At 41.8% G+C, this 27,310-nt stretch overlaps 1 protein-coding gene across 2 annotated transcripts in view; it reads left to right on the top strand.

The window, feature by feature from the left end:
* The window catches only part of EVA1A (eva-1 homolog A, regulator of programmed cell death), a gene marked incomplete at its 5' end in the record, with an annotated part of 201,876 nt that overhangs the window by 73,164 nt on the left and 101,402 nt on the right, over nucleotides 1-27,310 (top strand). For both annotated transcript variants that reach the window (XM_084201574.1, XM_084201575.1), the window contains 2 exons: nucleotides 10,294-10,446; nucleotides 24,707-24,850. In XM_084201574.1, the coding sequence (XP_084057700.1) occupies nucleotides 10,294-10,446; nucleotides 24,707-24,850 (297 nt within the window). The remainder of the gene's footprint in view (nucleotides 1-10,293; nucleotides 10,447-24,706; nucleotides 24,851-27,310) is intronic.

Below are 27,310 nucleotides of genomic sequence, written 5' to 3'. Positions count from 1 at the left end.
GTGGTGATGAAAAGGTGTAAATAAAGGAATGTTGTAAATAACAGAGGGCAGATCTATCAGACCACAATTGTGGCCAGAGAAATGCTAATGCTAATGATTAATATTGTTTTAAGCTGTTGATGCACAGAGATTTTCAGGAGCTGTCAAATAGCCCTATCTCTGTAGCACATTAATCACTCGACTGCCAAGAGGAGGATTAACAGAAATATGTGATTCCAGTGTCAGCAAATGCAGAGATTGTTTTCAGTTTAATTATAAATATGATTTCAATATTAATACAATATATTAACTAATATAATAAATGGAAATATGATATTATCAGAAACGTAATTATATTACAGTATTTTTATTGTAATCATAATTTCCTGCTCTTGGCAGAGAATGAAACTGCTGCTGGACCTTGGAGAGTTAAAAAAAAAAATCCCATTTTTCTTTCAAACACAATCAGTTCTGATTGACATAGTAAGGAGGCAGTGAAAACCATGGTGTTTCCTACATGTAAATGTAAGGATTCCCTTTGCTGGATCAGTTTTCCAGTGTCCAGATGTGAACCACTAAAAAAGACAAATTCTGAAATCTGCCTAAATTGTATAAATGCCAGAGCTGTGACTTTTACAGATCCTCTTTGTCTACTGTCATTTAAGTTTTCTGTGGGTCAGGGAAGAACCCCCAACAAACCAGGGATAACAATGCCCTTTTCTAAGCTACGAATTTTAAGTGAAGGAAAAGGAAGGGTTAGACTTTCAGTGCTGGGCTAGGTGAGTCCTCAGCAGTGCCAGGAGGAGCTCCCTGTGTTCCTCAGGAGGTCCAGCCCATCCTGGGAACTGTGGTGCCTGTGGTGCCTTTCTGTGCTGAGGGCAGAGGCTGTGTGGTGGCTGGTCCTGCAGGTGTCAGAAATGGCTTTGGCTGCTGGCAGGGGCAAAGTGACCAGGGAGTCTTCTCAGGAGATCCAGGAGTGTCCTTGGAGCGATTAACCAGAACACAGGGAAGCCAAGTCGTGAAAACAAAGCCCACAAGTCTAAATCCCTCTACTCTGGTAGAGGTTTGCAAGCTCTGAATGACAGATTTGAGAATTTTCTAATTTTCTGATGCACTGGTGAAGAACTGAGATGAGAAGTGTGTCCCCAAAACCATATTCTTAGAAGCAAGCCGCGATGCTGCAAAAGTTAACTTCTGTGGAAGTTTGAATCTGTTGTATTACTCCACAGGTTAAACTGTGAGTGTAGGACTCACAGAACAGAGAAGTAAATTCATACAGCGCTTCTGCAGGAGGTCCTATATATGGACTAATTCAAGACTGAAAATATAGATCAATTGTTCTCCACAATTAGATGTCTTTTAGAAAAACAAAGGAAAAAAAAAGGGAAAAAAAAGAAAGAGAAAAAAGGCAAAGAAGAGTAAATCTTCTCCACGGTACTGTCATGGTAATAAACTCTTTCCATTACTGTGCATTTCCTCATTATTTTTTCAATATCTGTCCTACACTTGGTTTGCAAATTAACTACACATCTTCAAAACAGGTATCTCCTGATAGTTTCAATGTTTTATCATACTAATGGTGTATCAAGCTCTTCTAACTTGCACACTGATTTTTCTGACTACTTCAAAGGCACTGGAAGTTGTCACCTATTCATGTATCTGTGAACTGGGACCTCTAAAGCATCCATGATGAATTTTAGCAATTTGGTTGCTGTTTTTCTCTCAGCTACATTCTTTTTTTTCTTCTTAGGCAAAGCCATTGAAGGAATACTGTGTAGTTAATTATTTAGGACAGTAGTGAACTAGCTTTTAATCTAGTGGAACTCATTTTCCCATATTGTATTCCCTAGGCAATGCAGTGAGTTATATGTAAAAGTATCAATTAGGTATCCTTTTAATGTTCCTGTGTCAGAATTATTATCACCATTATTTTAACATCTGGAGAAGACTGTTTTCATGATATAAGACTAAGTTCTCCCTTTCAGCTATCTTGATAACTTTAGCAACATCACTCCAGATTTATACAATCACTAGAAGAGCAGAACAAAACTGCTGTGAGGAGTGGTGCTAATTAAGTATTTTTCCTTATATGTCTTTAAGCTACTTTTCCTTATTCCATCTCTCTCATCTTTTCATTGGAGTACAACATTTTGGCTGTGCTTCCCATGTTGCCTCCTATAGTGTTGCTAGTCCTGATTTAAGTCCATGATAGCTGGCCAAGTTTACAGTTTACAGTTTATTAGTTGGCTGGTTGACAGGTCATAAATCCATGCTGGTCGACTGGTGGGACAGTGCAATGATTGCAACCAGCTTTGGTGCTGGTTTGGCTCTCTTCTGAAATTGGCTACCAGTTCTTAAAAAATATAAAGGGACTTCACTACATTTGTCATCTTGATATTTCTGTCAAATCTCACTGAACTTTAGCCAGCAGGTCTTTGGAAGCAGGATGAACAAATGGTGAGGCAGAGGCTTAGGCAGCAGAGCACCAGTAAGCTGTAGCTGCTTCAGAAAATCAGCCCAATTTCAGTAATGGAAGAAATGGGAAGAGAATTAAATTTGTCCTGGGCTCCCAGGTGTTATTTTTAACTCCTATCTCATAGTCTAGTGCACATATTTTGATTTTTTCTTTTTTTTTTTCTCCTTAGATAACCATATACCTCTCTTTTTCCAACACGAAAGTACAACTAGGTGCATCTGACCTCTACTTTGGAAATGAAATGTAGCAGTTAATTTGCTGCACTGCCAGCCTTTTCATAGCAGAATATAAAAGGACAACTACTTCAGACTAATGAAAGTGACAGTGGGGAGAGGTGCCTTTTAAACACTGCAAATTGGATAGGTGCATCAGGAGTGTAATTTTAAGGGAATCTGACAAGGTCGTTTGCAAAGAACAATCTTCTTACTTGTCTAAAGGGTTTCAGACCTCCAAAACTTGGCACTCTTGAGTTTTCAGGGTACTTTTGAGGTGAGCAGGTTGCCTGTTTAATATAATTCTGGACTGTGATCCGAATTGTATCTTCCAGAGTTTCAGATTATTTCCTGTAGAAGTAAGCGGTGCACACCAGGCTGCTGAGGGTGGTGAACTTCAGTTCTTAAAAATTAAATGAGACCATCTTCACAAAATTTTTCTCAAGGGGAAAATTGAACTGAAATAATGTTAAAAGATATTTGCATGCAAATATATGAATTTGTGACACTGACTTTTTTTAATGCTCCACATTAAAGGTAAAATCCTTTTTGGATTCCTTTGAAATGAAGGAGTCACCAGGTAGCCCACAGTAAAATGCTTGTGGGGGAGTGATAGCGAGGGCTGTACTCCAGGACCCTGGAGACTTTTTTGTCCTGGAAAGGTTTTCTCCACCCAACCCTGCCTAGGGGAATGCTGGCTAGATTGATATGGATTTATTCAAATCCTGATATGAACAGAAAGTTCTCATTAGTAGCAGGGTCACATGGAATAGGAGGAAGCTCTGGAACTCGGGATATGAAGTACATGTCATAATTAAAATTAGAAGAAAACAGAAAGGAAAGGAGCCATAGCAATGTGAACTGGTCTAAATAGTAGGATTTTGTCACCGGGAGAAACTTCTGACCTTTGTTGACTGCCTCCTGAAAAGATGAGGGGGAATGGCTTTAATCCACAGATCTCATCTAAATGGCTTTAAACCACAGATCTAATCTAAATCTACTCTTTAAAGGAGGGTAGACTCAGATTGGATATTAGGAGGAAATCCTTCACACTGAGTGTGTAAAGACACTGGCACAGGTTGCCCAGAGAAGCTGTGGCTGCCCCATTCCTGGAAGTGGTCAAGGCCAGGTTGGACAGGGCTTGGAGCAACCTGGGACAGTGGAAGGTGTCCCTGTCCATGACAGGGAGTTGGAATGGGATGATCTTTAAGGTCCCTTCCAAGCCAAACCATTTAAGGAGCCTATGAATCTATGATTTACATTCAGGATCTTGAAGGCCAGAACTTGCTTATATCTTTCAAAGCACAAAAGAGGATAAAATACTGGAATAATAGATGCTTTCTTCAAATGAAAAATAAGTAAATATATAACATAGGAATAGAAGCATGGGGGAAAGCTTTGAAGTGGTGCATCGACTAGAAAATACTCTTTAATACAATTTTTTCTTCTCTGCAGGGTGTAGTAGCAGTGAATGATGTCCAAGGCAGTTTTGCTCTCACTGCTTTGAGCTGCACTCCCTCATTTTAATTTTGGGATGGACTTAGTTCTATCTAATCCTGAAAGTATTCTCTATATTTTACAAAAGTGCCTGGAAATTAGCTGATTGCGGAGAAAAAAGAAACTATAAAAACAGGGGTAACGATTACTAGGAGGAATATTGGATGGATATCTCCAGGATGAGTTGTTCATGGGCAGTCCTGTGCGCAGCACTCTTATTCAGGGATGCTGCTTAGAGGTGTCTGCCCTATTTTTTAATAGGTTTACTGTCTTGGAAACTCATTTTCTCAGTTCCCACAGAAGAGATGGAAACAGGTACTCACTATACTCATCTCTCACATGGCTAACAGGATTGCTGGAACAACTTGCTCAAGGAAGTTGTGAAGTCTCAATCCTTGCAGATGTTAAAAGCTTGAGTGGATATGGCCCTCAGCCACCTGCTGCTCCAGTTAATTCTGGTCTGAACATGGGGGTTGGCCCAGACATTCTCCAGAGGTGCTTTCTGTTCTCAGGGTCTCAGTGAATTATGGTTTGGAGTAACTACGTCCACAGTAAAAAGTTCACATTTCCATGGTTAACTCTTACTTTGGCTTCTCTCTTTAGGCTGACACAAAAAATTGCTGTGGTGGCTTTGCAATGTAAGTATTCTGCCCAGACATGTGCTGAAATCACCAAAATCTCACCACATGAGTTATCACCATCTTTATTATTCGGGGATGGTTTCCAGTGTCCATAATAAAAGTTTGTTGAATTTTAACTGGTGCCTAAAGGTTGTGTATTCCACTTGTGCATCTCATCTGTTCCACTTTACAATCAATCCATGCCTGACAGGTGTCATAGGGGCTGGAGGAGGGAAGAGTGACACGAAACATTGGAGGTGTGCCCACCTTTACTCGTGGAGAGAATGGCTGGAAGAGAGTTCTCCCTGTGCCCTTTTTCACAGATCAGCACAAACCACCATCCAGTAGTTAAATATAGCTATTTGTCAGCTAAAGGGAATTAGGTGATGGTGGAATGGGTGGGTATAACGAAGAGTTACGAGTTTCAAGGGAAAAAATGTTTTTTCTTTTGGGTGGTATGAAGAGACATATAACAAAGCTGGGATGAATGTGAGTGAGGCAAAACTTGGGTTAAAGAGAAATTACCGGCTAAGATGATGTCCAGTTTGGTTCCGAAGTGACATCTTGGGTGCAGTCATGCTAATTTAACAGTTATAATCTATATAAGAGAGTCTTCTATGGGAAACAATCCTGTCCTGATAAAGAATTGGGGAAAAGCATCTTTGTTTCCTACAAATTCACTTTGCTCAGATCCTCAATTCTGAGATTTAAATCCTTTAGGATTTTGTGAAGAAAACAGATTTCTCTTTACATGTATTTCCAGCTCTTTGATCTGGGAAATAGGGTCAGCTATTATGCACTGATTAAGTGAAGTATGAATACTTGGAATAGCAAATTTCATAATTTTTTCCACAAGTTCTGTTCAAAAATATAATTTTAGGCAAGGTGAACCTCTGGCATTGATGTATTTCATCATTTTGTTAGAAGCAAAATATCTTTAGGAGCTTTAGGAGTCTAAGGTCTCACAGAGATTGAGGCAATTGACATTTAGTTTTGAGATTCCAAATCAAGATAATTCAGGAAACTCTTGTGAGCCATAAGGGAAAGCATTCTTAAGATACTGGATAAATGTAATTGCTAATGGTCATACAGGTTAATATTATTGTATACATCCAATAATTACTAAAGGTCTTCTTATTGATGTTACTGTTTGAGAGAGACCATTTTTCTATTAGAAACTTTTAATTGTTTTCCTGTAATTGTCTGGGCTAAGTTACAATTGTGTCATATAATGACCTTTAAAAACGTGTCTAGAAAAGCCTGCAGCTGTTCCCTCCTTGGGTTCTCTCTACTGAGTTATATTTAAGCCAGTGTCTCTGAAACCAGGCAGTAATAAAAGGGATATTATCCTTAGCAAATATCTTAATCATGGTAAATCTCTGTTGCCCTACAAATGACTGCATGGGGGATTAGAGTGGAGTAAGCCATTTGCTGAATATCACTGCCACCTTTCCGAGGCCATTTAAGCGTGTTTAATTTTTCAGGGTGAAACATGAAACCCACTAATACAAATGTTTGCATTTGGCCTGAATTATATCCAGACTGTAACAGTTAGAGTAGGCTTAGGACCAGATTGTGAGTGATCTGTAGGAGGCCAGTTCTGCTTGGGAGAGTGAGAGAGAAAAATGCATTTTTGTTCCCAGTCCCAGCTCTCTTATGTCACTTACACTGCCTCGCTTCTTTTCAATATTTATGTAAGGCTATCATGGGGTGAAGTACCAGTAAATATATGGATGATGCTTAGCTCTGTATTTTTTAATATCAGTCCTTACTGTCATCCAGTGCCTGGGAGCTGTGAGTGTCTGACTTGGGTTCATCCTGGCTAAAATGGAGGTGACAATGCTATGAAGCACAAAATACTTTCAGGGACTTGTGTCCTCCATTGCATCACTTCCTATCTGTGTGTTTATGCAGATTTCTTTCAGGTTGCCCAGAAACACTGAGGCTCCCTGTTTTCCTGTGGTCAAGCTTAAGGGAACCTTTTGGGAGACTGAAGTGCTACTGTGCATGTCATGCTTTATTTTTTCCTTTCTTTTCTCTCTGTGCCTGCTCAGGTAACTGCAACCCTAGCCAGTGTGGACTTACCCAGAGCCTTGGGAACTGGCAGGTCCAGGAGGTGTTTCCTGGGGCAGAATTCAGTGACTGTGAGGTAACACCTTTTTCAGGTGGCACAACCCTCTTATTCCACACTGCAGTGTGCCAGGAACACATCACCCACATGCTCCCCTTGTTCCCAAGGAATCTGCACTTGTGTTCACCTCCCAGCCTGATTTCTTGAGCTTTCCCACAGGCAGCTTTCCCCATAAGACCTGAACAGGACTTCCCAGGGTAGCTATGAGGATAAGTACTGTGGGTGTGAGAGGCAATATTTTGTTGTTCATAGGATCATGGAATCACAGAACAGTTTGGGTTGGAAAGGACTTTAAAGACCATCTAGTTCCAACTCATTTGCTATCGTCAGGGACACCTTCCACTATCCCAGGTTGCTCACAGCCCTATCCAGCCTGGCCTTGAGCACTTCCAGGGATGGGGCTGGCACAGCTTCTCAGTTCCAGTCCATCACTACCCTCATGTTTTTCCTAACATCCAATGCCTTCCTCCCATTTAAGGCCATTCCCCCTTGTCCTTTCACTGCATGTCCTTGTGAAAAGTCCCTCTCCAGCTCTCTTCTAGCCCCTTTAGGAACTGGAGCAAATTGTTGTTGATTGTCTCATGACTGCTGGACAGATCTTCAGGAAAGGTGTGGATGTCTGTCCTTCCTAGTATTTACTGTGCTCTGTGCAATATTCTCTGGTTTTAAATCCCAGGCAAGTTTCCAAATGACAAGCCCTGACTTTGAATGGTCAGCAGAATTTAATAAATATTCTAACGACCTTAAATGAGACCATAGGATGTGTGGTTAAGCAGTTATACTTGTTAATTGGGAGATGTAGCTGATAATAACCAAATTGAAAGAGGAAATTGAGTTAGTACATGTAAGAAAAGAGACATTCACAGTGGACCCTCTCATTAGGGACCTAAAAATTATTATTTTTCTAAACGTAATCACCTATTTCATTTTTCAACCACTTCAGCCAGACACAAGTATTATTTTCTGTGACAGTGGTTTAACATAAATTATGTATAACTTGTCTTATTGGAGAGTTTGTGTCTCTGTGCTTTTAGCCTGAATCCATGTTTTTTCTCTAAGGAAAAAATAAATTCTGTTAAATGGATAAAGTTTTACTATACTCTGTTTTCTACTGTATAGGAAGGTTAAAGGAAATTAAATCAAAATTTAATTTCCCTTACAGAAGAAACAAAATTCCTGTGGGAGACAATTATAGGTGAAGATGAAACCCCTTGGCATGTTCAGTATATCTTTCAGATGCTTTCATGGTGATTTTGGATAAAATACCTACATAGATAAAATGGACATAGAATAACAGAACTATTTGGATTAGAAAACCCCTCTGAAATCATCAAGTCCAACAATTAACCTGACACTATTTAGTCCATCATTAATTCTTCACAGGTGTATGAGGTTTCTCTCTCTTTACTTACTCTGAAGGTGCAAACTTTTATTTCTGAATCCAGCCCTGTTTCATACATTCAGTGGTTGTGGGTTTATCCCTGTAGCTGTTGAGGGATGTCTGCTCTTTGCACAGACTCTTCCATAAAAAGAGTGAGGCGTTAATTGTGTCTTCATCTAGAGAGGTGGATCAGAAAGTGTTTTCACATTCACTAAATATTTTAGAGGTTTGAAAGTTTCTCTGCAGCAGGATAAAAACTAGAACTGTTCAGAGATTTTTGTAAAAAGGCTGCAAAGTGTGAAGGAAAATTATGTACTGGAATAGGGTCCAAGGTTAAGCTTCTCAGCTGGACTGGCAGTTCTGAACAGGGTTTTCACATTCCAGTTGATGCTCTCATCACCAGGTAATTGGCTATTTTGAGGAGGCTATTTTTTGGCTTCAAGTAGGAATTTTCAAGCTGAGCATGAAAAGTCATTTTGTTCTCAGATGTTTCTTTTAAATCAGCATGCTTCTCTTTTGGTATAATACATGTTTTCTCCGTACAGTTTCTTCTGGAAAAATCTAATCTAAGGTAGAAATTAACCCTTCTTTTAACATGGATTTAACCAGATGACCTCCTGAAAAGTTCTCCAACCTAAATTCTTTTATGATTCACCTTGGAAAGCTCACCCTCAATCTCTAATAAGAAAAAATGATTCTTGCACCAAGAGTTACAATACAGTAAAAAATGTCGCATTAAGTGCTGAATGCCTTATATATATATATCTATATATATCTATATATATCTATGTATAGCTATATATATATATATAGATATATATGTGTGTGGGGGGGATATTATACACAGAAAACTGTGTAAGGGAAGGACGAAAATCATGTCTATGCCAGTAAGTAACTCAGGGCCAGGGGCATCCCCAGGCACTGAATGATGCTCATGTGCTCTGTGGCACCACTTTGACCTGGTACAAGTAGAAGCATTCAAGAGGAAATGACTGATCATGCCCGGGATTTTACCATGGGCACAAACCCTTCCCATTTAGCAATCTGGATGCTGTTGTGGCTACATTTCAAATGGTAAATAACACAAGAAAGTAGAAGGTCACTCTACAGAGGCTGGGGAAGTTGAGGTTATATTCTGAGTTGCCTGGGGTGTCCATAGGCAAGACACTTCAGTTCTTTTAGTCTCTTTATGCCATTTGCATTGTCTTGGCCTCTTTCTTTCAGATGTGTAAATGTCTTGCTTTAAAAACTCAGCTTTCCAGAACACTTTTTGTTTTCTGTGGTATGTTGGCAGGCACACATGGGAAGGGCCTGTTCTAGGTTGGGACCTCTAGAGGTTCCCATAATCCAAATAATAAAGACAAGGGAATGACATGTGATTTCTTATGAAATGACCATCCAGTCTCCTTGAAAGATGCAAACTGAGTGATTGTTCTGTGTGTAGCAGCTTTACAAGAGCAAGAGTGCCCATTTCAAGAAGAATTTGGGGACAAGCTTCTGCATATCTGTGTTTGCAACAGGCAGGAGCAGTTTCCACAATTATTACATTTAATATAGCTTCTATTGGATCTGCCATGGGAGAACTGCTGTGAAAAACAAGCCATGGAGCATGATTATGATTGCATTTGAGCTGCTGTGATATAGGATAAATGCCTGGCACATAAAGGGCTGCTTCATGGATAAGATAGGGTCCTAAAGATGGGCTTTTACCTTCCCTTGCCATATTGCTGTGTAGAAAACACTCAAATGTGATGTCTCTTCGCTTATCTGTCTGCAAAATGAAAATATAAGCTATTTAACAGAACTGACTTGTGCTGGGTTAAAATACATTTTAAAATGTTTTGATAATGCCATGGAGGGAATACGTAATGGGAGAGAAGAGTGCTCCTGTAGCAAATGCAGGGCTAAGGCTGGGGTTGTGCTGAGGCTGAGGCTGTGCTGGGAGCTGAGGAGCACCCCTGGATCAGCTGAGTAATGAAGTGTTTGTTTGCTTCCAGATGAATACAAGAGTAAAGTAGCCTGTGAAGATGACAAGCTGAGGCTGAGCTGTAAGAAGAGCATGGTGATAGCCATTTACTCTGCTATCTTTGGGAGGACACAAGGAGGCAGCCTGGAGTGCCCATACCAAAACCTAGGGATGCCCATGATTGGTAAGCAGGGGAATGGCTTGATGACACACTGATGTGGGCAGGGTGATTTCATTTACTGCCATCACAGCAGAGCTGGCAAAGACCCTGGTCAGAAAAGCAGGATTGGGAGGTGCAACCTGCCATGTTGTGCTCCTGATGTGTAGTACCTTGTCAACCAGCAGTGAGCTTCATCATAAGCACCAAACTGAGGTGCAGCTGTATGTCCTAGCTGAGTTCCCAGGCCACAGGCTTTTCACAGATTCATCTGATCGTATGATTGAAGGTGCTTGAATTTCTTGTTCAATTTTCTGTCTTTGTGGTGGTTCATCCACTGAGCCTCTGCCTGTAATTTGGAGGAACATGTCATGTACCATCTGCAGCCACTGAAGCCTTGACATTGCATTTAAACTTACTGAAGTTAAAGCAAATTCAAAAAACAAGTTGTTAAGTTTCATGATCTTATGGTTGGCTTACAGTACCTTCAAGTATCTTCTTTACTCTCAGACTATCAGGGTCTCTTGCAGTCATGAGTTAAAGATAAATAATTGAAAAACATTCACTGGAACTTGAGCTGATGTGAAATGACTTTGAATATTTTAGGCTGTGGCAGAGAAAGCAACAGTCACAGTACAAAATTCTGTGCTCAGCATTAGTCATAATTCTTCTCTGCAGAGCTGAGAGGGAATTAACAGGTTTCCCAAAGGAATTGCCTCCAGAGAGGGAAAGGCTTCAGAAGAAACTGCACAGGGAACCTTGATCTGCTGCTATTGCCCGTGCTGGGATCTGCTCAGCTGTATCTGAGGATCTTTGGCTTCACAGCTGCTGATCCAGTGCCCTTAAGGAGTTAAATGCTATTCAAATGGAAGCAGTCAAGTGAGCAAAATGATATTCAGATGATGGGTGTCAGTAGAAACCCAGAGGTGGAATGAGGCCAGTCAGGTTATTTGTGCAGCATGGCAAGTGTCTTGCTTGTGAAGCTGTGCAAATCTGAGCACTTGTAGCGCAGCTGAGTTGTGCAGGGTCTCCTGAAGTGACCAGTGTTCCTGGATGTGCTCCTGTGGTCCCCCAGTTGCCAGAAGCCAAGTGTGTGGCAGGCTAGCCTGGACCTCTTTGCTGTGGTGTTTGGGATGTTTGGGATGGGCTGAGTCTGGTTGCTGTGGTGGTTGGGCTGCTGGGTGAGAACTTGCCAAGTCAGTGGAACAGGATGGGTTTCTGGAGCAGACCTGAGCACCCCACTCTGGTGTCTTTGTTGAGAGGGCAGGAACAGGCACTTGCCAGTGACAAGCATCTGCCCAGGGACCCACTCTTCAATGTCAGCATGAAACAAAACTCTATGTGAAGCCACAAAGGGTAAAGTTTTATTCTTCTTTTCCCAGCTGCAAAATCATGAAACTGGTACTGGCTGAGAGCAGGGTATGTGGGACCAGAAAATGGGACAGCAGGCACAGACAGGGAGAACAAGCAGTGGGGTCTGACAGCAAAACTGCACGTGCCATAGGATCTCCAGCACCTGTATGCCCTGCTGCTCTCAAACTGGCCTTGTGAGCTCTACAAATTGGGATGTTTGCCCAAGGAAATGAGGTGTCAGATCCTAGAGTGAAGCACACAGTCTGCTGCTGGGATGAGGCAGGGCCTTCCTCAAGTGTCAGCTCCTAAATGAAATTACTTACATGAGCAGGCTCAGTGTAATGCCAAGTCAGGGGTGGGAATGCTGAGGAAACGTTACACTAAAAAACCAGCTCAAGGTTTTAAGCTGTGAACAGATGCTAAAAATGACAGAGTTGTTGGACAGGAGCAAATATCCACATGTTTGGAATTGCTGGGGGTCTCAATTATCTTAAGTCAGTTTGGTGCTCCTGGGGTGCTGTGGGAGTTGGTATGTCCTATCCATAAAAGCAAAGGGAGGGTGGGAAGGGTGTCTGGAATGTCTGCTGGCTGCATGCCCTGCAGGGCTGGGGAGGAGATGTGAGGAACTCACCATGGAGCAGTGACTTCCCCGGGCTTTCCCAGCCATTTGGGCTCCGTGTGTGGCGTGAAAGACAGACTATGGCTGTTGATGTTTCCTTGCATGCTGAAATCCTGAGTGAATTGTGGGGCAGGGTGAGCTTAACTAAAATTGGGGGTGAGCAGAGGGTCATTGCCAATTCGTGCTCCAGCCCTTAAATCCCACTCACGTTTGGGAGTGGTTTTTTAGGTTTCCTCAGCTACAGCTCAGGGATCCCCTTTGGCATGAGGCAGCCTCTGATTATCACAGCCTTCCCTTCCTCTGCCTGTGTGAGCTGACCCAGTGGGGCAGAGCTCCAGTGCTGCAGGAATGGGAAGGTGAGCTCTGGCTGTAGTTTACACTTTTCTTGGCCCCACAGAAGAAACTGGTGTGGGATCCTCCTCCAACCCAAATCAGCAAAAAGCACATTCACACTGTGCTTCCCCATGGCACCCTGCAAACCCCCCATTGCTGTCTCCAGGGACAAGAGCAGGTTGTGCTCCCAGCTGCCATGAGTGATTGTGGAGCAGCATTCAGGGTCCCCCAGCCTGCTTCAGAAACTACTCTTCTCACAGACCTGCCTAGCCCAGCAGGCAGCTCTGTTCCTTCAGGAGCAGGCGGAAACATCACAATTTATAAATCAAAGCTTCTGCCTGCTGGAGAACATTTCCCTGCACGTTTCCACAGCCCTGCAATGGAAGGGGAGGGCTGCTTTGTGGCAGCCTTTGATCCCAGACATTCACAACAAGCTGATCTTACAAACATTACCATATGAGTCAGACCTTGCAGCAACATCCAGTTCCTGTAAGGTAGAACCCAAATATGTTCTGTACATGGGAGATTTATTTTGTTTGAATTTCATGGGATTGATGATTTGTGTCAAGTCTGAGCCTTGGCGAAGGGCATTTTGCTGGGAAGTGGGCCCTGCACAAGTTTGCAGTGATTATTTTTATCCATGCAGCCTGAGCTACTTGATGAGTGAAGAAGTCATACTTGCCCCAAAAGAGGTGAAGATTATATTTTCTTCCTCTTCTAATGAAAAACAGTTCAAAAATTTTGGTTCCGTTTTTCTTTCTGTGGACAAAGTGCACTTTTGGATTGAATTTAGAAATATACAGCTTCTGCAGGTGAGGATTTTAAAGAACTGAGGTCTAAGATGGGCAGGAGAGGTGGCCTAATAGAGCATTGCATATGTAAGGTAAACCAATTCAATTTTGTGTTGTTTCTGCTTTGAAAAACAAGACCTTGTACTCCTGTGGAAGTCTTGAGGAGATAAAGTACAGTAACAGTGAATTTCCTGGATTCCACATTAGGTGCTCAGCTGGTTTCTGAGGTATCCTCGTGTTCCAGCTATTGTGTGCTGCTTTTGGGTGATGAAAGATCCCCAAGTCACCCTTCACGTGCCATGCCATGCCATGCCATGCCATGCCATGCCATGCCATGCCATGCCATGCCATGCCATGCCATGCCATGCTTTCTCTTTGTATAATGTTTATGGGAATGTGCTTAGCATCTGTGAAGAGAAAGTTATGGTGGAGAACTCCATCCTATTGCTGTCACGTTAAAGTGAAAATCTGTCAGGATCCTCTTTTAACTGGAAACATGCTGAAACTTGTGTCTCTGACTGTAATGGGAAACCCCTGCAAACAGCTGGAGCCCTCCTTGAATGCCTTGGGAACTCTGAAAAGCTCCTAAAAGAATTTGACCTTATTTGCAGCTCTGTTAATAAAGCCTCCACTTTGCTGCCAGCATGTGCAGTGAGCATACGCAGAGCATGGGGAGGTCTCTGGGGAAAGGGCTATTTACAAGCAATGAACCATTAATATCCCTCAGCCAAGTGAGCCCTTTGCCCCCTTTTCCTGCTGTTTACAGCTGCCTCTGCCTGCATCTCCAAGTGGCTTGTTTATTCTGAGAGAAGTAATTTAAAAAATGGCCCTTTTCTACCTGTGTCTGAGTGCAAGGTAGTGATCTAATTAGGAGGCTGAGGAGGAAGATCTTGGATGTAAAATGATTACCCTTTTTGTTGCTTAATGGAGCAATATCTTTGCTCATGTTCAGGACACCTGACTCGTTCGCATTATTCATTTTTACAGTAACTGCCCCCTGAACCACAGAGAGTGAGATGGTTGTGTTCAGCTGACTTCTGACACAGGAGCCAGGATTCCTTCTCAAGGACCCTGTCTTTCTCCATCACACAAAGCCCAAAGCAATTTACAAAACTTATACAAAAAGCTCAAAGCAATTTAAGTGCTCATCCTGAGTAGAAGGAGTCTGGGCTTGGTTTTGGAGTCACTGTGAGATCGTGGGAACCCTGGCTACTCAGCCTTGCTCTGGGTCCTGGGGTGTGGATTAATCTGAGACTGCTGAGACTGAAATGTCTCTGTCACTTAACATAGAAGTTGTCTCCTGTGCCCTTGTAAAGAGGAAAAATGAATGTGTTTACAAAGCCCCGAGGAAGCTCAGATGGTCAGTGGCACTCTCTGACTCATGGGATCTGATAATGGAAGAGCAGAGGAAGGAGTTCAGCAAATGAGCCCATGCTTTAGGTGCTCATTCCCTGGCATTTTTCATTCTAATGCAGTGACAGAAGGTGATCCAACCCAGTTTGTTTTGATTTCCCCCTCTTAATGCAGATGTATATAAGACTTGAAGCAGAGTCCTCATATAAATATTTATTACACCATATAAATAATGGACCCTTCTAGTTTGTTTATCTGTGACCAGATCTAGCACGTGAATGAATATGAATTACATGCAGTAAAAAATCCATTTTATTCCAGGGTACATGTTCCTGCCAGCAGAAGAGCTGGCTTTAAGAAGCTGTTCCCCCTCCAGCTGTGCATTTCTGGCTCTCTTCTGCTTCACCATCTATGACCATTTTCCATCCCGTTTCCATCAGGACAAGGCTGTGGCTGTGCTCTATTCTAGTCTTAAGTCAAATGCTTAAAAATAAAAGTGTGGAGCTGGACAATGAGGAGTAGTAACCCCTGGCACTGTTGGGGGAAGCAGAAGATGGCTGGGACTGCAGGAAGGGATGGGATATCCACAGAAATCTGTGCTAGTCAGACAATGCCAGGTAGCACAGCTGACCTTCAGCAGATCCAGGTGGCTGCAAGACTCTTGTGTTTCATCCTGGTTTCCGTGTCTGGCCTTTAAAGCAGCTGCAGTGCTGGGTCTGTGGGATGAGCAGCAGCTGGGGGGCTCAGACCCTGTTATTCCTCTCTACAGAGCACACCAGGCTTCCAAAGCATCCCTGCTATAGGTGTGACTCTGTGTATGCTTCATTTACATTCAGGGCAGAAACTACTTTATTATGCGTGTAGCTCATGATTAAGAACATGTTTTTAGAGGCAAATCTGTTTGTATGTAATAAAACCCATAAGTATCCAAATCTGAAGGCTAAATAAATATCATTTGCTGTTTAATTCACATATCATACCTTATTAAATTTAAATTGAAATGTAGTTCCCATTTAGAATGCTGAGTTAAAGTGGGACAAAGCCTGCTTTCAGAAAGTTGTTCTTCAATTTTAGATACTTTATGTGTTTTACTTTTTGTCTCAAAACAGCAGGAGGTAATTAAAATCACTTTACAGCTGTTTCTAGAAAACTCCAACTATTGTTGGATTCCTTAGAGCCATAAAAATGATTTATATAAAATTGTTTTTGTATGCACACAATAGCTATTTAAAAAAAATAATTAAAAAGTACATTTGAATGTGAGTCTGGACAAGATCTTTCTCTAAACCAAGGTTCAAGTTGGTTTTGAAATGCTGTTTACAGTGCAGTATGACCCCACACAGTGATTGTAATTAAAAATTCTGAAACTAGTAATTTAAATAGCACTAGCAGGCTCTGTGATGCTATTTGAAGAAGTAAAGTATTTATATCAGTAATATCAACTTCTTTAGTAGCTGATCTTAAAGAAGTTGCTTATTTGCCCAACTACTAGTTAAAAGCAACCCCAAAATACAATCCTAACAATAAAAGGGCAAAGTTCAAGAGATTTAAATGTGTAGCATCTCAGTTTGTTTCCATGGAGTTGCTTTGAATGAAAACCAGTGTAACTTATTCAAAACTGATAAAGTTCCTCTTAAACTAATTCAGATGTCACTCAAGAATATTGCAAAATTGCCACAGTGACAGCCTGAGAAACGAAGGTAATGTGAAACCTGGGAGTTTGCAAGCATGCCACACTTTATTTTAGGGACCAAGGGCAAGAAGTGACTTGCAGGCTGTGTCAGCTGGGTAATGTCTTTAGAAAATGGGCCAGTCCTGCTGCTTGTGAGGTTCAGACCTTGCTTCAGACTAGGTCTAGGCACTTTTTGAATATCCTCATGTTCAGTAAAAAACTTTTTTTGGGCTGTAATGAATAGGAAGGAGAAATGAACTCAAGGACTTCACAGAGAAGTAGATTGAAATCACTGTTCCTTTATTCTGATATCTTCTGAGTGATGCTAAAGCTGTTACCTTCTTTGCTTCTTTTCTTGAATGCCTTACAGCCCACGATCCACTCTGCTGCAAATTAAACAATAACATTTAACTGTCATTGCCACACCAAATCTTCTTTGTTTTCTGAGACTTCTTGGAGCCACATTTGAAGCTGTCCTTGGATTCTCACTTCAGCCTCCAAACCTGAGAAATGTTATTAATTTGATCAACTTTGCCAACTCTGAATCCATCCCTGCAAAACTGGAGTCTAATATATTTTATGAGAGTTCTGATTCTAGATACATGGGTGATAAGATGATTTAAGTTCACATTAATAAACCAAGTGTTTCTAAATGTAACTATCAGGTCTGTAATTAAATCTGTAATCGATCCTTCGGTTGCAGTCTCTAAATGTGATTGGTTTCTTTTGAGATAATTTTCTCTTTTCTGACCTACTGCTGAAGTTTCCAAAGTTAAATGAACTGTATAGTAAGTAATTTCTCTCTCTCTTTCTGTAAAACATATTTTTTTAATGTAAAGCTGGCCTTCTCTGCATATCCTTTTAATGTTTAAATATAGATTTCCTTTCTAGCCAGTTCAGTGACATTGTGCAAGACATATGCTTTACATACAGCTGTATCAACATGAAATTCTCTGCCACTATTTGTAATATGATGATGACCATTTATCATTTTACAAATACCAGCAGGGAACTTCACCTTTTAATTGTTTTGGGTTCCTGCTCCTCAGCTTCTTCTGTGTATGTAAATACACTTCTGCTTCTGTACCTTTTTGTTTAAGGGCAGTCTTTGGTTTCTATTGGCTGAACTTCACACTGGCTGGTCTTAAGGATACTTAAGTATTTGTAGTTTGGTTTTCTCCCTCTTCTCTTGTGGATCTAGACCTAACTCACTTCTTTTGTCCTCTGTCAAGACTGGTGTGCCATGGCAGGGAAGAGAAATCCAGCGTATTTCAGTTGCCCCCAACTGAAACTGTGTGACAACTTTACACTGATAAAGAAATTACTTCCCCAGGCTGCTAAATGAGAGAGAAAGTGGACAAAATCTATCTTTATTAACAGTCTTCTGCACTGGCTTTTAAAGAGAACATCAAACTTAATGGGCATGGGCTTAGTTGAAAATGCCTGGGGTTTGATGTACTGCACAGAGTGCAGACTGACTCATTGATATTCCGTGAAGACATCCTTCACAGGCTGCTGGATGGCTAATTTTGGCTGAAGCTGAGGCTTAGGCACCTCTAGCAGCTGCCCCTCTGTGAAGGAGCTGATGTTTGTATCAACCACAGCTAATGGAGAATCTTTAAAATGGATGAGAAACTGTCCAAAACCAGGAGAGCTTCCCTCCCTCCTGCTTATGATAATGGCTCTTTTTCAGATTGAGGCAGTCTCTCCTAGGTAAAACATGAAGGAATTTGGGCAGTTGCCTCACCTGAAAGGTTGAAGTTACTTCCTGCTTGTGTCCTGTCTGCCATTCCATTGAAATTTGCTTTCTCTTTTGGCAGACAAGTGGATAACCACAGCACTGATTCAGACATCTGTCAGCTTTCATTGCAGGAATGAAATTTCTCTCTTCTTAGTTAATTGACTCCTTCCATCTTTCATTCTGTCCCCTCACATTCATAGCTTCCAGCAAGTAACCTTTCCTCTTTTGTTCTTGAGCAGGAAATCAGGCTGGCTGTTTTAGGGAAAAATCCTGTCCTCTGCTTGGGAGGAGTGTCCTCCTCAAGCTGTCAATTGTTTGTAAATTACTTCCCTTAAGGGAAAATTGATCTTAAGTTGATCCTTTCAGCTGCTCCTCAAAAGACAGGAAGGAAAGTAGGGTTCTGCTGATGGTTTAATTTCGAGATTTGGGTCTGCTCCTGATGCGTTTACACTGAGCCAAAGCATCCCACAGAATTTGTCTCTTGATCAGCTACCACCAGTCCTGTTCCAGTTCCTAAACATTTACTTCGTATGTACTGCTGGAAATAGTATTTTAAGGCAGTGATCCCCTTTCTGAAGTCTTTAATTGTGGCCAACCATTTGGTCCTTTTGACACCTCAAGGTCTTATATTTTCTTGGCTGAAAAAAGTAGAATGAATGCCCCATTTTTCTTGAAAATTCGCAGACTCAAGAGTCTGACTCATCCTATTACGAGTGGGAGGAGTTTTTTCTCAGGCTCCAGTTTTCTTTCTTTTTAAAGTGCATGCATGTTAATATTGGGTTGATCTCCATGTCCTGCTGCCTCTCCAGATCCATGGACAGCCTGTGGAAAACTCCTGTGTGGCATCTTCACAGCATGCTAACATATTCACTTGACCAGCTGTGTTTGGTCCTGCTTGCTCTGGAAAGCCTGTCTCATTTGTGCAGGAACCCACCTTTGCAGGTTCAGCAGAGCTGTGCTAGGTGAGTCTGATCATGAGCAGATAAACAGATGTTCTTGAACATCTGCAATATGCCCAACTTCACTGAGGGATTAGTCACCCTTCTCAAAACTCGGGGTTTAAATCTGTTTGTGGATCCATCTGTGATGGCTGCTGCCTTGGAAGAGGCTCCATTCTCCAATACAGCATTTAAGAGTTACCAAAATGCAAAAATTAAAGAGTTTGGAAAAATTCTTTCAAGCCCAGATAGGTTTTGCAATCAAAAGCAGCAATGCATGGCTCGGATTTCAGATTTGGATGTATCACTCTTACTGGAGAAAAACAAGTAACACTGAGTAACCAAAATTAAGGATATGATTAATAGGCATTGGCTCCAGTTTTTGTTGGTTGTTTTTTTTTTTTTTTTTTTTTTTTACCAGGAAGAGGTAATAAAGAAGTAGTCATGCTGGGAAGCAGCCCTTAGACTGACTAAAATCCATTCATTGTGGTGAGCTTGATGATATGGACATTACATCACCGAGACCAGTTCCAGTTTTAAAGCCAACTTTGTCTGCAAGCTGCAGCTGGTAAAATCCTCCATCATAGCTCTGTTTGCCCTAACAGAGACTGGACTGATGGAGTAGGTAAGGTGAATTACTGGTAAGGTGAATTACCCACTGAGGACTTAGACTAATGTTGGGAAATCCAGCTGACCAGTGGTCTGCATTTGTGAAGTGATCCTGGGAAAGGGAATTCACCTTGCACCAGGAGCAAGGCTGGAGGGACATGCAACTTAAGAAATTGGGGCCAGAGGTAGAGAGAATAAAGTGAGCTGATCCCACTCCCTCACAGCCCCACCTTTAGTTGAAAATGCCATATTTGAAAAGCACAGATGATACTTTTAAATGCTTTCACATGTGAAAGTTTCACCATAGCCAGGATTCATATGTGCTCTCTGGCAGTGTAGTGAAGCAATCCAAGACTAATGAAAGCCAAGGGTAACTGTGGCCCAACCTCTCCAAGAGGGCTCTCTATCATCTATGAGGTCTTAAAGCAATTTTTATTGCTGTATCATGGGATTTGAGCTTTGTGGGCTTTAAGAGGTTCTCAGCAGGGGCCTGGCTCTGCTTAGCAGTGCTTACCTCAGACTTAGTGATACGGTGTTGGCATTTGTGAGCATCCTTCCCACATCTCTGACACATGGAGTCACTTGTTTTTTACTGGTGCCAGGGTGGTATCTCATAAAACATTTGGAATTTGCATTTAGAAAGCAAACAAGCAGCAGAAGAAAGGAGATCATAGAATAAAAAATCATTAAGATTGGAAAAGACCTTAAGATCATCTAATCCAAATGTAATGCTGCCCTGAATGAGCATGACATCTGGTACAATAAGTGCCATGTCTAGTCTCCCACTTCTGAAGACCTCGAAAAAATTAATTTGGCCAGCTGAAGGGAACCACAGCCCAACTCTGCTACACCACATTACTGGGCTTGGCTTCCTTGCATCTTTTTGGCAAGATAAATGCTTGATTTATGGATAAAACCCCTCTGTTTTCTTGCCTGTCTGAGCTCTGAGGATGGGCACCTGGAGGTGAAGATTTCTGACCTGGAATCACCTTCTGAAGAGGTCCTTATAGAATTGGAGCTCTCACTTCAATGAGCTTCCCAAGGACTTATCTACATTTGGAAGTTAAATTACCTATGTGCCCCTCATAACATCTAACAGGAGTGAATTCACTATTTTTATAAGCCTGAGACACAGGGGTAAAAGAAAATACCATGTTGTCACTCCTAGAGCTCCAAATGCCATGGTGGTGACTGTGATTTATGAAGGTGCTGTAGTCTCATCTATCACTCAGCCGCCTCTCAGATGTACTATTGACATCTTCAGTGCTCATTAGTGAGGGAATAAAGATGCTTGAATATGACATTTTGGCACGCAGCTAAATGAACTCCTTGTTAGAAACCCTTTGAACTCTGTATGGAAAATGGTCCCATTTGGAGGTTGTGGTTGCTGCTCTTGCATTTTCCAGTTCAATGTGTTATGTGGAGGATGAACATGTTGACAGACCAAGAAATCCAAGATAGGAGACAAAGCTAATTTCAGTGTTGGTGTAGTCCTCCTTCGAAACACTGCAAGCTGCTTGCCCAGGCCTTTATGGGAATGTACAAGGCACTTTTGCTTAGAAATTCTGTGGAGGCAAAACCAGGGAAAATTCCCTGTTGTGAGCAAAAGGAAGTCTTTGAAGTGAACACTTGGTCAGAATTTGTGCCTAGACCCCATTTCTGTTTTTTTCAAGGCTAGAAAAATATTACTGTTTCCAAGAGAATAGCTCAGGTCTTTCCATGGGGAAAATGGGAAGAGTATCTCAATTTACCATGTGGGAGACTGTTGTTGTCGGTAGAGTTTAGCTAGATCTTGTAACATGGATACCTCAGATGACTTTCTGCCACTTCTGCATTCACCAGATTCTGGTGTTCATCAGGTCTGGAGGTCAGGGAACACAGTAAGACTTTCCTAAATTGTGACTGTTTGCAGTAAGAGTCAAGGAAATGGAGCACTACAAGAAACTTCCTCTGTGCTATATTGAAGTCACACTGGCAGCCACTTAAAAGGCAGGCAGAGATTGTTTGAAATCTTCAGCAATGACCTGGGACAGGGTTTGTATTGTTTGAAATCTTCAGCAATGACCTGGGACAGGGTTTGTAGGTGGTACCAAACTGGGCAGGACTTGTTACAGCTTAACTAGAACACTGAAGTGTCTGGTTTGGGGTTCTCCATGTAAAGAGAAATGTTGGAAAACAGGAGCAAGTCCAGGGGAGCTCCACCAAGCTGGTCAGGGGCTTGGAACATACAGTATATGGGGGAATATTGAAGGAAACAGAGTTGCTCAGTTTTCAGACAAGAAAGTTCTGGGTATGATGTTATTTCTGTTTTTTTCTAAGGAATAGGTGGTTTTACAGAAGATTCTTTTTGGGGATACACAGAAGGAAAGAGCAGATGAGCATCAAAAGCAATGAACATGAGTTGCAGCAGTAGAAACCTGATTACACACAATGAAAAAATTCTTCACCTGGAGAGGGGCTTAGCCCTGGATCAAGTGTCCAAGGAGTTTGGGAAATATTTCTCTGTGATTTTCAAAACTTGCCTGGGCAAATTCCTGAGCAAACTGATGTAACATCAAAGCTGGCTGTTTTTTGGGCAGGACATTGGAGTGGATAGGCTCCAGATATTGCTTTCAGCTAAATTATGGGAGGTTTATGTGCTGCAGTCCTAGCAGGTGACATTTTCCCCAGATATATTTTTTCATCCTATGGTTTGCAAAAAGTCCATGTAAAAGAGGATTTTACAATCTTGATGCCCTACTTTCTATGTGAGGGACTTTCATCTTCACTTGTAATTGAAGCTTAGAGAGCTTCTTCTACTCTTCTGCTCATGTTGGCTGGTGCAGGTTGAGCTGGAGCAGCCTGGCAGCCTGAGAGTTGAGAACTTCACTGCGGGTATTTGTGACTATGGTGGCCTGGTCTGTGCCCAAAGAAGTTGGGTGTCTGTGGTTACATGTGTACTCGTAATTGTGTAGTATCAGTGGCACAGGTACTGGAAATACATCTGTACTGTGAAACTGCAGTATGGTCCATGGCATGTTGTCTTGGCTGAGATAACTCTCCCAGGCAGTCCAGAAGGTGAGAGAATTCTGGAATGGTTTGAGTTGGAAGGGTTCTTAAAGATCATCTTGTTCCAACCCCCCTACCATGAGCTGGAACACCTGCCACTAGACCACGTTGCTCAAAGCCCCAAAAATACAGTGGGGGCCTTCTGCAAATTGACTATTAGGACTAGCCCTGTTATTTCTCAGGCTGTATTACCTTTTTGGAGTAATGCTGGTTGGCAAAATCATTCTAAGGTATCACTTAAACAAAGGGGGTAAAGGTGTGTCCATAATTTAGCCCTCTTTGGTTTCCTGATGCAGATGCTGCTGCTAAAGTCAATTTGGGTGTAGACCATGGCCTGTTCAGAACTGCTTGGTAGGAAGGAGGCCATTAATACCAGGACATGGCTAGTGATGGCTAGAAAAACTGTCAGTGTTAGTGTTAGAGTATATGACAAATAAAACTCCTAGAAGCATTTTCTGTCTGATGAGTCTACAGCTTTGGCACCTGAAGAGTCAATTTGATCTGTTAAGGTGGAGAGCAGAGTCCATAGTTTGTTAGGAATAAGGAAGGAAAGGAATTGTTTGTAAGGAATAAGGTCCCAAAGGCTGCCCATCTCTGGGGATGCTGGATGCAAAAGCCTTGTTGTGCCTCTCACAGGACCGGCAGTGTGTAATTCCCCATGGATACAGCATGCTCCTGTGCCAGAGGGCAAGGCCCCTAAGCCAACAGCTGTGGGATGTTCTCTGTTATGTGTGAGAGCAATAACAAATAAAAAGAATAGGCACCCTCCATGAAATCCTCTGCAGCATTTAGATTTGCTGCGTTTCTCTAGCTGGACGTTTGCAAAAAGACAATGAATCAGGATTGCTGTATGCCAGATGTTTCCACTGAAACCTCTGACACTCATTGGCTCAGAAATCCCCTAAGGAAGTTTGGGTCATTCAGTATGAAAATGTTCGCATGGAGCCTTCTTCTTGATGTGAAATAAAATGCTGCCTTTGATTTGAGAAAAAGGGCATGTTACCCTGTAGGCTTGCTTTTCTGTGGCTTTCCCGTGTCTCTCATGGCTTTTATTTTATGCTGGTTCTAGCACTCAGTACCTTTTGAGGTCCATTTTTCCTTTCCCTTCCTCCTAATTAGTGACCAAAAGGGGTTTGTATTCCATTCTCTGCAGCTGTCCTGTTCCTTTTAGCAACAATTTGATGTTGAAGAAATGTGTCCTTGCAAGTTTCCCCCTGAGCTTGGTCCTGGCTGGACAGTAAAAGCAAACTGTCAGTCTTGCACCTAAAAGCTCAAGACTTTATCTGTGCAAATTGTTCTCACCCTAAGTAAGAAAACAGGCCAAATCACCTTGTAGATAAAAATATATGGGAAAACACTTTTGAAACTTCTCATATTATAAATTTCTAATATTAAAAATGTTCCTACTTGCATGGAATGAATGAGATTAAAACAATATTTCTACTTATATGGTAGATAATAATATTATAATTATTAAATCTCATAGTAATTTTCATTAGATTTAGAAATAGAACAACAAGGAGCAGACAGCGACACTGATCACCTTTGTCTTCAACAGGGGCCAGAGAGGGAGATTTGAGACACCTCTTGTGGTTGTTACAAAGGTGAAACATCTTTTATTCTCAGCCTACTTTGTGTGATTCTTCAATGTTCTTTAAATTTATTAGAGGTGTGTTAGAGTCAGATACACTTTCTCATGTAAACACAAAGAGTTTTAAATATGGAAATCTTGTATGTACTCTCAGAGTCTGCAACTGGGAAATTATTTTTAGGCAATTTTTGTTGTGAGTGGACAAATATTCACAGATAGGTATTGTTTTTCCCTTTTAGAGTGTCAGTCAGCCACTGCTCTCCAGCTCATGATCAAGCGCTGTCACGGGAAAAGAAGCTGCAGCATATATGCCAGCACCTATGAATTTGGAGATCCTTGCTACCCAGGCATCCAAAAGCATCTTAATGTCATCTACACCTGTGGTAAGTTACAAAATTCTCTAACTCTCACTGGGGTCTATGTTTGTGGAACAGTGGTGTGTGGAGAATAAGATGCAAAAGGTTGTTGAACTTCCGGTTGGCTCTTGGTGGTTCTTATTTGGTCAACAAGGAAAAGCTTGGGATCACCAGAGTAGTTTAATTCTGTCACTTTTTTTTTCTCATTGGCTCTATAGAAAAAGGAAAAAATGTGAAAATGGTATTTATTAACCCATTCATCTGCTTCTTCAAAGCAGAAAAATCTGGCAGTGAAGGCAATCTGCTCAGTGGACATTTACACACTGAATGTTGGCATCCTGCAACAAAGCTGTAGTTATCAGTAGGATCCTTATTACTTTATTCTGTATTTATTTAATTTTGTATCATAGAATCAGGCGATTACCAAACCATACTCATTCACTGTGTTAGTAGAAAATCACTCCCAAAATCGTCATGTAAACTTAGCAACAATTTTTCCAACAAAATACTGTCATTAAACAAAAAATAGACAGTTTGCTCTCAGTTGGGAGCCTAAGCCATAGCATTAAGCAGACACTGTGCTCTTACCTGAGTAGTCATCTTATTTTGCAACAGAGGAAAATTGTTCCTGTCTGAGCTCTCTAATATAAAAACAACATCTGTCTTCTTACTGTGATGATGTTTTGGTCATTTGTAGCTGACATATTTGAAAATATTTCCTTCAGAGTTTTGCTTACATAGCTGTCACTAGGATCAGCTCAGTCTCCCTCTCTGTGTTCCTTTCTGTGTCTATCTGGAAGTGCAAATTTTGGTGCTGTACTGAATGTTCTGAGCAGACAGTGGCTCATGTAGTGAAGGAGAAGCTGTCTGTGCCCTCAGACAGCAATGGGTCTGTGGGTCACTCTCTGTGTGTAACTGCAGCGTGCTGAGTGTGACAGAAAGCATTTGAGATGGGGTCACTGTAACATTTTGTGTAGTGGCTACAGCATGGTGGCTGTGCAGCACCCTGAGGAGCAGAGACATTGATGCAGGAGCATCAGGCTCTCAGCTTGTCTGGCTGTTGTTTCATTTGGCAGGAGTGGCAGGAAGGTTGGGTTTTGTTTGAAGTGATGCAGCAAGAAGTAGCAAAGCTATCCTTGCAAAGCCCTGTGAGATTTCTAGTCAGGAAGGTGATATTTTAATATCACTTTTCTCATAAAAAGGCTGGGGAGAAGCTTATCTTCATGGGGATTTGACAGAAACAAAGGCAATATAGAAGGGAAAACAGGAGCTCCATCCCCCCAAAAATCCAGGGAAAACAAACAGAACCCCATGATGTATTTCCAAGAGGATTTCTTCTTCAAAGGCCTCCATGGTCTTATTCTAGAATTGTGGTCCTGGTCTCAAAGTCCACTATAAAAGGCACTAATGTTCGTTTAATCTGACCTTAACTCTCTAGTCCAAGCCTAACTGCATCAGGAAATGAGTCATGCTTGAGAGCACAAAATGGCATGTTTTGCTTTTCTGTGGGTAAAATCTGCCTCATCCTTTGAAGGTGGCCATGGATCCTTTTCAAAACCATGATCTCAGACATGTCTCTGAGCTGGATTTTGTGATCAACAGACACATATTTCTCCCCTCAAATAGCAAAGTCCTTCAATATGTGAAAAATGAAATAAACAAGAAATCAAATTCCAGTTCTGTGTGCTTGTGCCAGACAGAACTAAGTCCTGGAATTCTTTTAGAAGAAATGATAAAACCAAACATTCTGGTATCCTCATGACCTAGAGAATGATATCAGTGTAGAAAACCTCCTGCTGGCTGCCTCTTTGTTTCAGGCTTCCTTAAAGCTGTACACATTATGGCTCCTGGCATAGTGCTCTCCTACCTTCACCAAAACTGTGGGGGTGAAAGGGGACAGGCTGGGACAAATGGGCATGACTGCACTTCCCTGTTGCCTGCATCTCAGTAATATCCCTGTTTCCCATCCCTTGCACTTGGAAACACGTTGTCTCTTGCCACTGTTTTCTGGAGAACAGTGAAAGATGCAGTGACCCTGGCATACTTGGGAAATGTGATGGGTGTACAAATGGGTTTCTCCAAGCATCACTTCAACCCTTTTTGCTGCTGCTTCAAGTAAGTGACCACATCACTCTCTAGATCAGGCAGTGCAGTCAGTCTGCTCCTTTCTGTCACTCCTTGCCTGCCCAGATGTGGCAGAGATGTCCTGCCATGTGCACTGGGGTTACCTGTGTGAAAAACTGCCATGTGTCCTTGGCCAGTGCTGCTGACCTGCTGCGCTGCTTCAGAAGAGTTGGTGAGAGCAAGAACCGCGATGGACGTGGTTGTGGCTGGGAGAGTCTTCATGCAGACATTTCCTTTGTGAGGAACCTCAGTAACCACAGGGGCAGAGCAGCTGAGCTCTTCTTCTGGTGCTAAAGCATGGGAAGGACTGGAGGGAGACAAATATGTCCTTCTGATAGCAACTCATGAAAAAAGTCTGCTGAG

Source organism: Fringilla coelebs, assembly GCF_963513975.1.
Source record: "Fringilla coelebs genome assembly, chromosome: 3".
In the NCBI taxonomy this organism is placed as follows: domain Eukaryota; kingdom Metazoa; phylum Chordata; class Aves; order Passeriformes; family Fringillidae; genus Fringilla; species Fringilla coelebs.
This window is presented reverse-complemented; position numbering and strand designations above follow the sequence as displayed.